General features: G+C 32.4%; 1 protein-coding gene across 1 annotated transcript in view; it reads right to left on the bottom strand.

Moving 5' to 3' along the window:
• Positions 1–9006: 9006 nt before the first annotated feature.
• The window catches only part of LOC135962516 (activator of 90 kDa heat shock protein ATPase homolog 1), a 66544-nt gene continuing 60042 nt past the window's right edge, over positions 9007–15508 (bottom strand). The window contains exon 4 of the mRNA XM_065514491.1: positions 9007–9274. Coding sequence (XP_065370563.1) covers positions 9131–9274 — 144 coding nt within the window. The 3' untranslated portion in view covers positions 9007–9130. The remainder of the gene's footprint in view (positions 9275–15508) is intronic.

Genomic DNA, 15508 nt, shown 5'->3' with positions numbered 1-15508 from the left:
TCGTCAATTGGGTAGGAAATATAATTGTGACAAAAACACAATTAAGAAATATTTAGAATCCATGGGAGTACAGAAAAGGAAGAAAAGAACAGCACCATTTACCACCGAAGCTCAACAAAAGGTAATTAAACATAGACTACGGGAGCTTTCCAGAAATTACTTTTCTTGCTCATCAGAGTACAAATGTGTAATGGACGACGAGACATATTTTACCGTTGAAGGAAATGAATGGCAACCAAAACATTATTTTGAGTCTTCTAGTCACGCCGCCACCGAAAAAGTTAAATTTATTCGTAAGACAAAGTTCCCAGGAAAAGTTTTGTTATGGTTAGCCATAAGTGAAAGTGGTATCAGTGAACCAGTTTTTTTTAAAGGTGGATTAGCTGTGAATGCCCAAGTTTACAATGAAAAATGTGTGCCAGCACTTAAAAATTTTATCGAAAAATATCATCGAAAACAAAAAATTATTTTTTGGCCAGATTTGGCGTCCTCTCACTATGCGAAATCCACAATAGGAAACTTGAAAAATAAAAAAATAGAATTTGTCCCAAAGGAAATGAACCCTCCAAATGTTCCACAATTGCGACCTATTGAAACCTTTTGGGCTAATTTGAAACGAAAAGTTTATGAAAGAGGATACAGAGCCAAAAATGTTGATTCCCTAATTCTGAAAATAAAAAAGGAGCTGAAAAGTATAAATACAGAAGGAATTCAGGCTTCAATGAGTAATCTTCCCAAAAAAATAAGAAAAGCAAATCGCGAAGGAGCTAATTTTTTTTTGTAAATAAATTTAATGTATGTAAGCTTAAATATTAATTACAATTTGAATTTTAATAAATTTTTTTTAACTGTTTTCGTTAATTTTATGTTTGTTCGTATTTTTTTCACCATACGTTATGGTCGTAAATCTCCAAAAGGAAAATAAATTTTATGGAGAAATTGCTAAGACAACAAAATTAATTCAGCTACTCTACAGACGATCATAAAACATTATAATAACACCAATAGAACCGAAAATAAGCCAAGATCTGGCAGACCTAAGAAGCTTTCGAGACGTGATGTTACCAATATTTTGAAATTAGTGAACCAGGATTCGAAAATAAGCGCCCCAAAATTGGCGGAACAGATCGAAAAATGTTCCAATAACATTGTTACTCCACGAAAAATTATAAACATTTTACATGACAATGGATTTAATAGCAGAACATATCGCAAAAACCACTCATTTCAGCGAAGAAACGTAAACTTTGGCTTGAGTTTGCTGAAGCTCATATGGACAAGGGTATGGATTTTTGGAATCGTATTGTATTTGCCGACGAAAGTAAGTATTATATTTTCGTAAGTGATTTCCGATCCAAAGTTTGGAGAAAAACTGCTCTTGATCCAAAGAATATTGTACTTATAGTCAAACATGGTGGAGGCAAAGTTATGGTTTGGGGTGCCATGGCGTCATCTGGAGTGGGTCGTTTGGTTTTTGCCGTGGGTAACATGGACCGCTATCAATATAAAAACATATTGAAACAAAATATTAAGGCATTTGTTGATAGTTTGGGCCTGGGAAATCAATGGATTTTCCAGCAAGATAACGACCCTAAGCATACTGCTCACATTGTTCGTGGCTGGCTTCTTTATTATGCCCCAAGACAGCTATATTCACCACCCCAGTCACCAGACTTAAACCCAATAGAGCACATATGGGACGTTTTGTAAAATTTTGTGCGAAAATATGACATCAGTAGCCTTGAAACATTAAAAACCGCTCTTACTCGAGCATAAGCCGAAAAACACCCTCTATTACAGAGAATTTGGTGAAATGAATGCACCGTCGTCTTATTGATGCCCAAGGTGTACCAACCAAATATAAAGAGTTATTTTTTTTTTAATTTTATATAAAATTTTGAAATAATAATTATTTGTTGGTTGCTATATGTAGACTTTTTTCCTATGAATTTTTAATGTTTTTGCTATTATGGTTTATAATAGTAAATTATTTAATTTTTTATTTTATAAATAAAGTTATTTATTAATGCGTTAAATACTGACATAAACATTTTTTTTAAATTTCTTCGCGAATTCTCTAAAACCCCTAAATCATAGGGTGTATGTAGACTTTTTTCCTTGACTGTAAGTTTGTCATTCCGTTTGTAATTTCCACAATATAATTTTCCGACCCTATAAAGTATATATATTCTGGATCCTTATAGATAGCGAAGTCGATTAAGCCATGTCCGTCTGTCTGTCTGTTGAAATCAATTTTCTGAAGGCCCCAGATATCTCCGGGATCCAAATCTTCAACAATTCTGTCAGACATGCTTTCAAGAATTTTGCTATTTAAAATCAGCAAAATCCGTTCATAAATAACGGAGATATGAGCAAAAATCCGAGACAACCTCTGAAAATTTCATCAAAAAAACACAATTTATTGCATGCTTTGACAAAAAAGCAACAAACCGTATGTTTGGATGTTGCTTTGCGTATTTTGCTTTTGTTTTTTTTTGTGTTTTGTTTTTTTGGCGTTGTTGTTGTTTTTTATACAACTAAACGTATGATTGGTTTTATTGCTTTGCGTATGTTGGTTTTATTTTGACAAAAAAGCAACAAACGGTATGTTTGGATGTGTATTGGTTTCATTGCCTTGCGTATTTTGTTTTTGTTTTTTCTTTTGGTGTTTTGTTTCGTTTGACGTTGTTGTTGTTTTTTATACAATAAAACGTATGTTTGGATGTGTGTTGGTTTTATTGCTGTGTTTTTTGGTTTTTTGTTTCGTTTGTTCGTTCTACAATTTTTAAAAGTGGGCAATGTACATACATACTAATTATTATAAAAAATAATAATGCATCCACAACAAAGGTGAAGGGTATATAAGATTCGGCATAGCCGAATATAGCACTCCTACTTGTTTTTAATATAAAATAAGCACTATTTTAATAATAGCGCCATCTAAATATCAAATTTTAGTTCTAATTCAAACTTAACCGTTCTAAGTGTTAACCCATTTCGCTCCGCTGTTCGATTTTTGGAAATAAAATTTTTCAAAAAAATGTTTATATATGAAAAAGGTGGAATTTCTGAAAAATTTTGGTATGAATGTTAAGTCAAAATAGTAAAAAAACTTAAATTAAAATAATAAACACTTTTGAACTGGGTGTGCGATATGTGCAAACTTAACTGTTCGAAATTTTGAACTGGATTTTCTGGGAAAACAAAAATCGCAAAATTTTTTTGACCAGATATTTGCAATCAGGGGTCATAATTAGCCTTAAAAATTTTTTTTCTTAAAAAAATAAATAAAAATTTTATGTCGGAGCGAAATGGGTTAAAGAAATATTGTCTTTTAAATTTGCTCCTATAACATCAGTTTATGTCGAAAGAACATTTTCTATGTATAAAAATGTTTTCAGATCCAATAGACAACGATTTTTATTTGAAAACTTAAGTCAATATTTTGTAATTTATTGCAATAATAACCTTAATTGAAGAAGTGACTTTATATTTATATAAAATATCATCAAAAAATACCTCTCGAGGCCTTTTCATAGCTTATTGTTTTTATGATGTATTTATTTTTTGTTATACATGTTTTAGTTCATGTTATTTTTGTTTATTTTATGTTACTTTACCTATTTTGTTTTTTTAAGAGCATATTTTTTAAATTTTAAGAGCATATTTTAAAGTTTTTCCTGCATATTTAAAGCGCTTAAAACGCTATTTTAGAGCATATTTCCGGTTTCCCTGGTGATCACTCATATTTCTTTCCAAAAATCGATTTTTTATATTAAAACTCACAATATCTGAAATCTATCTATATAAATAAAAATCAAATGTCGTTCGTTTTTTTTTAAATGTTGTTCATAGTTCAACATAGGTTTTTATGGACCACGCCCACTTTTTTCGATTTATCCAAAATCGGAAAATTTTTTGTTTAAATGTTCATAGTAAGTTTTTTTTCGATATATCCAAAATTGTCTACGTCCACTTATTAAAAACATCTGCAAAATACATCGATCTGTGATCACTCATATTTCTGAACAAAAATCGATTATATAAAAACTCAAAATATCTAAATTCGCTATTAACTTGGTCAATAAGCGTTTAATCAAGAAAAGCAACTCGATCTGTGATCAGTCATATTTCTGAACAAAAATCTATTTTTTATATAAAAACTCAAAATATCTGAACTCGATAATAACTTGGCCAATAAGCGTTTAATCAAGAAAAGGAGTTCGATCTGTACTCACTCATATTTCTGAACAAAAATCGATTTTTTATATAAAAACTCAATATATCTAAAATCGTTAGTAACTTGGCCAATAAGCTTTTAATCAAGAAAAGGAGCTCGATATGTAATGACTCATTTCTGGCCAAAAATCCTTTTTTTTATATAAAAACTCACAATATCTAAAGTCGTTAGTAACTCACATTTCTGAACAAAAATCGATTTTTTATATAAAAACTCCCTATATCTAAAATCGTTAGTAACATGGCCAATAAGCGTTTAATCCAGAAAAGCTGCTCAATCTGTGATCACACATATTTCTGAACAAAAATTGATTTTTTATATAAAAACCCAAAATATCTAAATTCGTTAATAAGCGTTTAAACAAGAAATTGAGCTCGATCTATGATCACTCATATTGCAGAACAAAAATGTATTTTTTATATAAAAACTCAAAATATCTAAATTCGCCATTAACTTGGCCAATAAGCATTTAATCAAGAAAAGGAACTCGATCTGTGATCACAAGGGCAACCAAAAATATGAAATATCATATTTTTTGCTGTGCGTCGTATAAACATATGAGTTAGTTATTTATCCGTTTCAGAAAATTTTAAGAATTTTGGCATCGATTTGTTAGTGCATATTTTTTCATATTTTACCCTTTATGCATATTTTAGCATATTTTGCGTTTTATATCATATTTTTGCATATTTGACTCATAACTGCATATTTTTGTTGCATATTTTCTTTTTTTTCCATTAGTTTTTATTCTTATGATCCAATGATAATTGGCCTAGGCTACTTAAAGAAAAAATGAGAGTACCCATAATCGACTTATCTTAAATGAATTTTCGTTGACTTAAATGAGCTTAGTTTCACACAATTATTAAAAATACGTAAAAAATTAAATGTAAATTTCTAAATTGTGTTATTATGGGTAACTTAACAAAATTTTGGATGCATTTAAAAAAAGAAACTTAAGGTTGAGCATTAACAGTTATGGTTGGGCATTAACAGTTTACCACTAATATAAAATTAAACAAAACTTCAGAATATTAAGATCCATCGAAAATCTTGCGTTCAATGCACGTTGATAGATTTAGACAAATTGTAACAAAGATATTTGCCCAATTCACAATTGATGTCGTAGTGTTGTAGCATTGTATGTCATAAATATTTTTCAAACAAATTTTTCGAAACAAAACATTAATAAAAAAAATTACGACATACAACGATACAACCCTACGACACCAATTGTGAATTGGGCAATTAAGAAATCAGAAAAAAAGAAAAATATACATGGATATCGATAGACGAAACAATGGATGACAAAGGAAGAAAAATAGGAAATGTCACGGTATTTTGAGTCCCAACCATTATTGCTAAATATAATAAAATGAATTGAATCAAACTACAAAAGACAGTACAATCGAATTTTAATCCTATAATAAACAATTTTAATTAATCAGCTCAATATTTTATCTACTTCTTATATATTTTTTTTAATAAAACGTTGAATTCAAACAGTAACCAACTATTTTTAAGTGCATATTTTTTATATTTTAAGAGCATATTTTTGGTTAATAAGTGCATATATTATGCGCATAAAACACTTTTTTTAGCGCATATTTTTGGTTGCCCTGGTGATCATCATATTTCAGAATAAAAATCGATTTTTGATATAAAAACTCACAGAGCTGATTTTCTTGATTATACGTTTATTGGCCAAGTTATTAGCAAAATTTGATATTTTGAGTTTTTATATAATCGATTTTTGTTCAGAAATATGAGTGATCACATATCGACCTCCATTTCTTGATTAAACGCTTATTGGCCAAGTTATTAGCGAAATAGATATTTTGAGTTTTTATATAAAAAAATCCATTTTTGTTCTGAAATATGAGTGATCACAGATCGAGCAGCTTTTCTTGATTAAACGCTTATTGGCCAAGTTACTAACGATTTCAGATATTCAGAGTTTTTATATAAAAAAATCCATTTTTGTGATTTTTTGAGTTTTTATATAATCGATTTTTGTTCAGAAATATGAGTGATCACAGATCGAGTTCCTTTTCTTGATTAAACGCTTATTGGCCAAGTTAATAGCAAATTTAGATATTTGGAGTTTTTATATAATAAATACACTTTTGTTCTGAAATATGAGTGATCACAGATCAAACTCAATTTCTTGATTAAACGCTTATTGGGCAAGTTATTAACGAATTTAGATATTTTGGGTTTTTATATAAAAAATCTATTTTTGTTCAGAAATATGAGTGATCACAGATCGTGTTCTTTTTCTTGATTAAACGCTTATTGGCCAAGTTAATAGCGAATTTAGATATTTTGAGTTTTTATATAATCGATTTTTGTTCAGAAATATGAGTGATCACAGATCGATGTATTTTGCAGATGTTTTTAATAAGTGGACGTAGACAAATTTTGTTTGAAGCACTCATCGTTTCTCGGATGGACCTAATGCGTCGTTGGAAAATAAATGAGGAAAACCTGGAACTGGAATTCCTTGTTTCCGCCGTTGAAATTTCTTTGACGATTGATTCCAAGTATATGCCAAGATATTAGCATTTCGGAGTATAGCAGGTTCGGGCAAATTTATCATTCCGGCACATATCAAAAAATCTGGTCAATGTTGTAGATGGCGGTCGATCAACCATTTTCGAGATGCCATGTCACTACCTTTGGTCACATATTTAAAACATTTGATAAGTGGTCGTATAGTGGGCGTAAAAAACTTTTGTGGACTATTGCGAACATTTAAAAAAATAGCCAAAACGGTCCAGGCGTTCTGCAATTTTAGATATATCGAAAAAAAGTGGTCGTGGTAAATTTTTCTTACGAATTTTACTATGAATATTTAAAAATAAATTAGCAGATTTTAGATAAATCGAAAACAGTGGGCGTAAAAGTGGGCGTGGTCAATTTTTCCTTCAGTAAAAACATAAATTGGATAACTACGAACATTTAAGCAAAAAATTAGCAAAATCGGTGTAGCCGTATTCAGATTTTAGATAAATCGAAAACAGTGGGCGTAAAAGTGGGCGTGTTCAATTGACCACGCAACATTTAAAAACAAAAATTGTCTAAATCGGTCCGGCCGTTCTCCACTGATGGAATTACCTACAAACGACAATTGATTTTTATGATATGATATTGCGCAGATTAAACTGTTAAACCTTTTTTAACAAAAGCAGTAATTTTCCATAATTCCACATTCATATTCTTTCATTTTCAGCCAATCGCGAGTTTACATCTTTTAAAACGAACTTTTAACAATGATTTTGGTTAACCATAAAAAAAATATATTTGTCTCCATAAAATTTATGTTGAAAATGTACTAACTTTAGCGACCTCTAGTGACGACAAAAAGAGATATTTATACAAAAGTCTTTTTTACACGAATGAATTATTAAGTTGTCTATTGAAAAATATAAATTTCATTAACATCAAAGACATGATCTTGTTTTTGATTTTTGCCCATTGAACAAAGCACTGTGCGTCGACCTCTGAACTCAAAGTTCCTTAGTCCACCATTTAGGCTGTTTACGCCTTCCTGGAAATTTTATTGGGCATGATGATTCATAGATCTCATTGAGTAAACGAGTGAAATTGTTTACCGTATATTCCAAATTGGATTGTAGCAGTCCACGTGAAGTTGACTGTTCCATCCCAATACGAACCTTGTCATAAAAGGAACAATCCGCGTATACCCTCCAATCTCTAACGAAATTATCACTATGGTTCGTCAATGTCATATCTATAACCGCCTGCCTATAATTTTTCCTGAACATGGGCATAAGCTTTTGTTACAAATTACTAGATTATTGACAGTTATAAAACCAAAGACGCACTCACCTATTTTATTTATATGGGGCAGTGCTGCCCACATACGGCATATACACCGAAGAAAATGTTAGCGTCCGCTCACCCCTGGTTTCTCTGTTGACAACAGTGATGACACCGAGTACCGAAACCGGACAGTGCCAAATTCTAAATTGACCACCCCTTTCACCTTATCCAAAGTTTCGAGGGATTTACGATCCACTGCGAACCGAAAATCCCTCCCGTTATTCTCCTTACACACCATCGAGGCTATAGAGAGATTAACATTTTGCTTTTTCAATCTTGCCAGTATGGTTTCCACCGGTATTACGGGTGGAGGAATCCATACTGGCACTATTGACCTTAATGGTAACTCCGAGGCGCGTATCACTTCCAGTTTTAAGGCTGGATTAAGGTCGCCAAGTTTCCCAACTGCTGTTCTTAAAAATTCGAAAGACTTTTTATTGCCGCAGTTTATGACCTTTACACTCTTAGCCCAGTCAGCACCTTTGAAGGATACATCCTCCGAGCTACCACTATATGTGGCGATCTCGTCCAAGAGTCCACCTTCATGCAGCTGCCATTGATCGGTACTGATCTTCCCATCCGGATCTTTCCGATCAATTATAGCCGCCTGAAGGTATACATCCTGACTCAAGGACTTCTTCACCATCATCGTTGACGAGTTGAGCTGGTCATCTCCAGATCTAGCCCTCTTAATGGTCTCCTTCTGGGGACCCTTAAGAGTGGAGTTGCACCAACATTTACCGCAGCCTTGTTATTACCTGGTCTCTTTGATGACGAGGGTTGAGAACGACCAGATCCGTTTCCTTTAATATTACCCATCACCCTGCATACATAGAATATAGCAAAAGCGTAGAATTTTTAAAATGTTGGCACTACCGAATTCTTTATTGCAACCCTATTCTGAAGTACAAAACAATTGATTTTTTTTATATGTAATTAATTTTATTAAATAAGTATGATCCAAATCAACTATTGTTTCCTATTCCAATTTTCATATTATTGTGAATCAGAATTATGTATACATATTTGTAAGATAGGAAATGTTTATAAGACATCTGCCAAGGGAACCCCGAAACCAAATGTTTGTTTAATACTATGCCAGTAGTATCGATACCAGTTAGCTTTCATTACATCGTGCTCAGAAGCTGGAACTCCAGTTTGTATAAGTTTCATTTGAGTGTAGTTTTTCTGAAAAAAAAAATATATATAATTAACAAATAATAAAGAAATGTACATTAGCTAAAAAAAACAATCACTTTTTTGTAAATAAATATTATCCCGTAGAAGGAATATGTTGCGTATTTAAAGAGTGAGTCAAAACACACTATTCCAGCCAAAACTTATCCTTGGTGGAACAAATTATTGGTTTTTTAATCACAATAGCTTTTAAAAATATGTCAGATATTATCTTTTCTAAATTATTAAATTACAATGGTTATTACGATCAAAATGGTCACCGAAAAAAAGTACGTGAAGAAATATTTAAAACTTTAAAAAAAATCGAAAAAAAACCTTTCAAACCTTTCAAAAAAAAAATAGCATCGTCACACTATTTAAAAGGTCTAACAGCTATTGGTAAGGCAAAAGAAGTCGATCACCGAAAACTTCTATCAGAAAACCAGCTAGTAAAGTTAAATATTCTGATTCTTTTGAGAGCAAGGCCAAAGATGCTGGGTTGAAGTCATATAAAGTTCCAGATCACAATGTGGTAAAGAACTTGAAGTGACAAAATTGAGGTAAAATTTTATAAAGAATAACAATTAAAGAACAATACCGGACAAAAAAAAACTTCCCCAAGAAGTTTCTTATGACATTTGCAGTTGTGGCAATATAAGCCAATCATTTGTAACATCAGTTAAGAAAAACACAAAAATATATATAAAAACAGCTTTTACATTTCTTGAAACAGCACAGAGCACCTTCAAATTTCTGGCCCGAATTGACATCATGCTATTATGGAAAAAAAGATATTGGTTGGTATTCAAACAATAATGTCAATTTTGTCAAGAAATTCGACCTGAGGAAATTTATTGGGCTCATGTAAAAAAAAATACCGAGTAATATGCCAATATTTTAATGTGCAATGAATTTGTACAATATTTGAAAAAATGTACGTACTTTTAAGAATTTTTATATTGAACGGTTTAAGTTTTATTTAACTTAATACAAGTATAACTTTTTTTAATTAATTTCATATATCTAATTCCGTTATTGTAGAAAATTCAAAAAGTACCTTTAGAATAAATAAAAATTTCCATAATGTCACTATTTGTAGATTCCCACTCGCTATAGTCCATATAACATTGGATAGTCCATATAACTACACAACACCAGCATGACAATTGTGAACTCAGCAACAGCTGTATAAATCGGAAGTTTTATTCCAGGTGAGCAGAATACATGCCCACAATTTTGCTCAATATCAATCACCTTTTAATTACGACCGGCATTGAACAAATCAACCTCAGTTTGGGTGAATTCCAAAACGTCTGTATGCAATGCAAACTTAAAAAGTCGAGCGATAATGAACTTTGATAATGTTTCATATAGCAAAATGTATGAAAAAGTAAAAACAGGCAGTATGCTACGTTTTTTTTTAATTTTAACTATGCGTTTGCTTGCTTTGTATTGATAAAGATATGACTGCATTGCATACAGACGTTTTGGAATTCACCCTTTTATCCACCTTCTGCAATAACTTGTCTTGTTTTTTTTATTGGATCGTGCTCTTTGAAGATAGAAGTGTTTTCTTAGGTTTTTGATTTCATATGACGATATGTCAATTTATAGCTTTCAATTTTTCTTTTAAAATATTAAAATAACTAAATTTGTCCATCGTCCTTTCCCCAAACATGAGATTTCCCACACCACCAGCTGCCGTTGCACCCCACACCATTACCAAGCCACCACCGAATATAAAACAACGTTCAGATTATACCAAAAAATATATAAATAATTCAGACGACTTCTGAAAAACAAATATTTTTACTGATGAAAGTAAATTTAATATTTTTGAGTCGGATAGAAGACGTACAAAAAAACTGGTTTTATCGATGAAAAATCTCTTAAGAGACGTAATTGCTGCTAATGGACATCACATTCAATATTAAGGACATCATACATCATCATAATATGCATTTTATAAATTAATTTAAAGAGTACTGACAATTTTTTGAGTTAGTATTTTGAACTATTTTTAATTTTGTTGTTAAAAATAAATTTGAACCTTTTTTTGTTTTCTATAAATATATAAAATATATATTATATAATCACTTGTTGGACCTTTAAAAAACATTTACTTTATTCGAATCGGGTAAGTATTTTTCGAATTATAATCAAATTCATTTTGTGTATGTATATTAGAGTTAATTTCAAAAATTTGATTTGCGGGTATCATCTGTTGAAATATGGCAACCCTTTTATATTGCAACATGTACGTTCTCTATTTTCTTTTTACATGTTCATTCTTATATTGTAGTAACATTGACCCATAATCATAGTCAAACACTAAAGTCGGTTCTTTTTAAAAACAACTTTAAATTAAAAACCCGCTTTATATTATTTCCCAATTATAGTCAAAATTGAAGTATGTTTTAAATTGAACCGACTTTAACTGGGTGTCACCTCAAATGTAGAAAATGTTTTCATACAATATACAACGAAATACAGGCAAGTGGCACCGCAGAACAGCTGACATAGAAAATTAAAACAAAAACCAAAAAAGGTAAACAATAAAAGTAACCGGGACAACTAAAGAAAAAAAGTTTTTTGTGGTGGAAAAATGGAAAAGATAAGAGTAATATCATATTTAGAATATTTTAATTGATAACTGTTCAATAATTGCAAAATCTCTCCCAAATTCTTGTAACTTATTTTTTTACTTTTTGCCGAACTTTTTTACATGGCGAAGAACAGCTGATGCTGTTGTTAAATGAGTTAATAACAGCTTCAGCTTGTTTTATATTTACAAAAATATACTTTAACTTGTCTATGGTAGACCTAATGTCCACTCTTAAGTAAAGACGACTTTATTTCAAATAAAATATACTTTATTTCTGACTATGATTATGGGCCATTGTATTACTTTCAACTTTTTATTTTAGTCTTAATATAAAACTCTGATAATAAACTTCAACAGGTTATGGATCGCAGTGTTCGCGGAAAATTTAAAATCGTTTTTTATGAAAAATAATTTAAGGCTAGTTGAGAAGGACCAAATAGGATGAGTTCATCGTTGTATCAAATTGGGAAGCTGGACGGCAACAACTTTGACTCCTGGTCTATCCAAATGCGTAGTGTGCTGGTGGCAGAAGTTACAGGTGTACAGACCACGGGGACCTATACAGAAGGTGACGCTCTACAAGTAATTGCTAAATTTATCTGTGGTTGCAGACGGGGACATGGTGAAGCACATCAATTTGTTTACGGAAATTGCTGACAAGTTGGAGGAAATAGGTATTTCTCTGCAGGAAGAGCTATTGTGTATAATTTTATTGTCATAGCAATGGAGACCAGAGACAGTTTGCCCAGTTTGATTTCTCTGAAGCACAAACTTCTAGAAGGTGAGAGGAGAAAGAACGAGAAAATAGACGTTACAAATCAACAGGCGTTTGGTACTCGTACGAAAGATGAACGACGATGTGAGAGAGAATCACGAGGTAGCAACAAACCGAAATTGAAGGGGAAATGTTTTGTGTGTGGTAAAGCCGGTCACTATGCGAATAAGTGTGAGATGAAGAGACAACAAACGGAACAACAATCGTTTTCTATTTTAGCAGTAGCTGATACGTTGCAGAAAGAACGGTGGTATGTCGACAGCGGTGCATATATGTAATAGTCGCAACATGTTTATGAATTTTGAGCAACATGATGAGATTATCACAGGCAAGGGTGATGTCAAGATAAGATCGTGTAACACTGATGTTGTTTTGAGGGATGTGTTGTATTCATCGGAATTGCAGGCATGTTTTGTTTCGATAAGGAAGGCTGTTGAGCGTGGCTATGTTTAGCAAGAATGCTGCTTGTATAAATGACAGGAATGGTAACATGGTGATTAAGGCTGTGAAACATAATAATTTATTTGTCGTTGAGTGTGATGTAGGTGAGCAGTAGTGCGCTACGAATTTTAAATGGCATGATCGATATGGTCATTTGAATGACAAAAGTTTGGACTTATTATCGAGAAATAAGATGGTTATTGGCATGGAGTCTAAGGGGAATGATACAACAGGGAAGTGTAAAACATGTATGTTGAGCAAAGTTCATGTTAGCCCTTTTCCTCAACAATCTACGTCAACATCGAATGAGTTATTGGAACTGGTGCACACGGATGTGCACAATGCTATGCGGATTGATATAACAACGCATAGCATTGTTGAACGTCGTGATGTCGAATTTGATGAAGCAAAATTTCCACGGAATATTGAGAATGGAAATGATTTTGTATTTTTTGATTTTCAACATGGAAATGAGCACGAAGTTGTCGGTGTCCATGGGGCCCGACAGGTTAGCTGCAGTGTGCAAGATGAGAATTCGGAAGGTAACGATGATAATGCAGACACATTCGATACAGCTGATGAAGACTCGGAAAATGATTTTCTTGGGTTTAAGGCGGGTCCTGGTAGACCTCGAATTATAAGAAGTGGTGAACCTGGTAGACCACGAAAGGTGCGGAATTTGGTGAGTCATTTATGTAATGATTTTATTCCACAAAGCTTCATCGAGGCAGTATCATGCGACGATAGTCCCAGGAACAAGGAGATTTTAAGGTTTGAATCTAATTTGGCAAAGGTAATTTAAGAATCTTTCTAAGGCGAAACATATGTATTTTGTGAATTTAATGAATATATTGTTACGTTTTAACCTCTTCAAAACGTTAGTTTATTTCCTTTAAATAAACCGGATACTTTTGATTGCAAATAAAAGCAGTTTAGTAGTTTGAAAATGGTAACAACTCTTTATTTATTCAAATGTACAACAACAGAATTAAATAGTCACTCAATGTTTTTTATACACGTTTGTAAATTCGCAGAAATACAGACACAATTTATAATGTACACGAATTTACTTGAAAAACACAACACACTTTAAGGCACTCAGTTGATGTTTATTCGAAAAGCGTCTCTGATAAACTGACTAACGACTGCAACCTCTGCCACCATTTATAACACTGCCATCTGCACTCTAGATTGCTCTTTAACTGTCAAAGTTCGAATATTCTAGATCTTACTAATACATACGCCATCTGTGGTGTACTTTCTACAATGTTCTTTAACTGAATATTCGAATTCAAACAGCGTTGCCAACTTACGATCAATGGTCAACTGAAAGCTTTTATTTAATAATGCTATTAATAGTGCTTTGCTATTACAGCACTGTTATTTGAAAGCATTATGCTACTTTTAAATCAGCCCTCGTTATATTTGAATTCAAGTACAATTTCGTAACAATATCATGAATATATTATATTTTGTATAATTTGTATAAAGGTCTAGCTGAACCCGGTTCGCGTTGCTGGCCCTTAGAAAACATCTGTTTTATATTGCATCTCGATTTTAATATACAGTTTCGGACAAAGTCGGTGATCCAACGAATTCAAAAATTCAGTAGCATAATCGACGGCTTGTTCTTCGTTCATTACTGTGTCAATCTATTTTTATTTTTTTTTCCAGGCAGTTTCAATTGTATTTGCTTATTGACCTTGTTAACATCATAATTTGTTGGTGCCAAAATTGCATGTTCCCACAGACAATCCGAATTGTTGTAGTTCGTTGTAAGACTTGGAAATACTCATTTGCATTTGGCACAAGTCCGGAAATGAAATCTCATTTGTGGAGGGATCAATTGGAATTATTCGTATCGTCATTGGGAAGCGTGAGCAATGATCCAAATCTGTGGTACATTTGACCTTGAACTTTAAAGGTGAGCATGAAGCCGACGTCATTTGAAAGCATGTGTTGTACTTTTGGATATTTTGAAGGAAGTGTTTGGAAATAGGATTGGCGCCGGAAATGTAACTTAGTAGCAGCTCAGACGGCTCAATAACTGGTGGCAGAATAACTTTACCGTTCGAACAGCACATTCCCGGGGATTCCTAAGAGAACTTAAAAATGCTGCAATGTAAGTAATGTTTATTCAGTGCGCCAATTAGTACATCCTTGTGATTCCTGTAGTCATCATACTTATTGTATTAAAATCCGGGCAACTTTAAATCGATTCTTTCTCTTGATCGAGCCATTCGGGAGCGAATAACTATATGCTGTTGCGGTGTTTCTGCAGCACTCGATGAAGATGCACTGCGACGCATTTGCTGAAGCCGTGATTCTCGTTCACTTCCCGTTTCTGCGACTCTAGACGTAGATGCCCTTTCGAAAACAAATTTTATTTGAATAAAACCGTTATTTTTTATTAAAAGTGATATGC

This window comes from Calliphora vicina, chromosome 5 (genome assembly GCF_958450345.1).
Source record: "Calliphora vicina chromosome 5, idCalVici1.1, whole genome shotgun sequence".
Taxonomy (NCBI): domain Eukaryota; kingdom Metazoa; phylum Arthropoda; class Insecta; order Diptera; family Calliphoridae; genus Calliphora; species Calliphora vicina.
The sequence above is the reverse complement of the archived record's forward strand: the minus strand, read 5'-3'. Positions and strand labels throughout refer to the sequence as shown.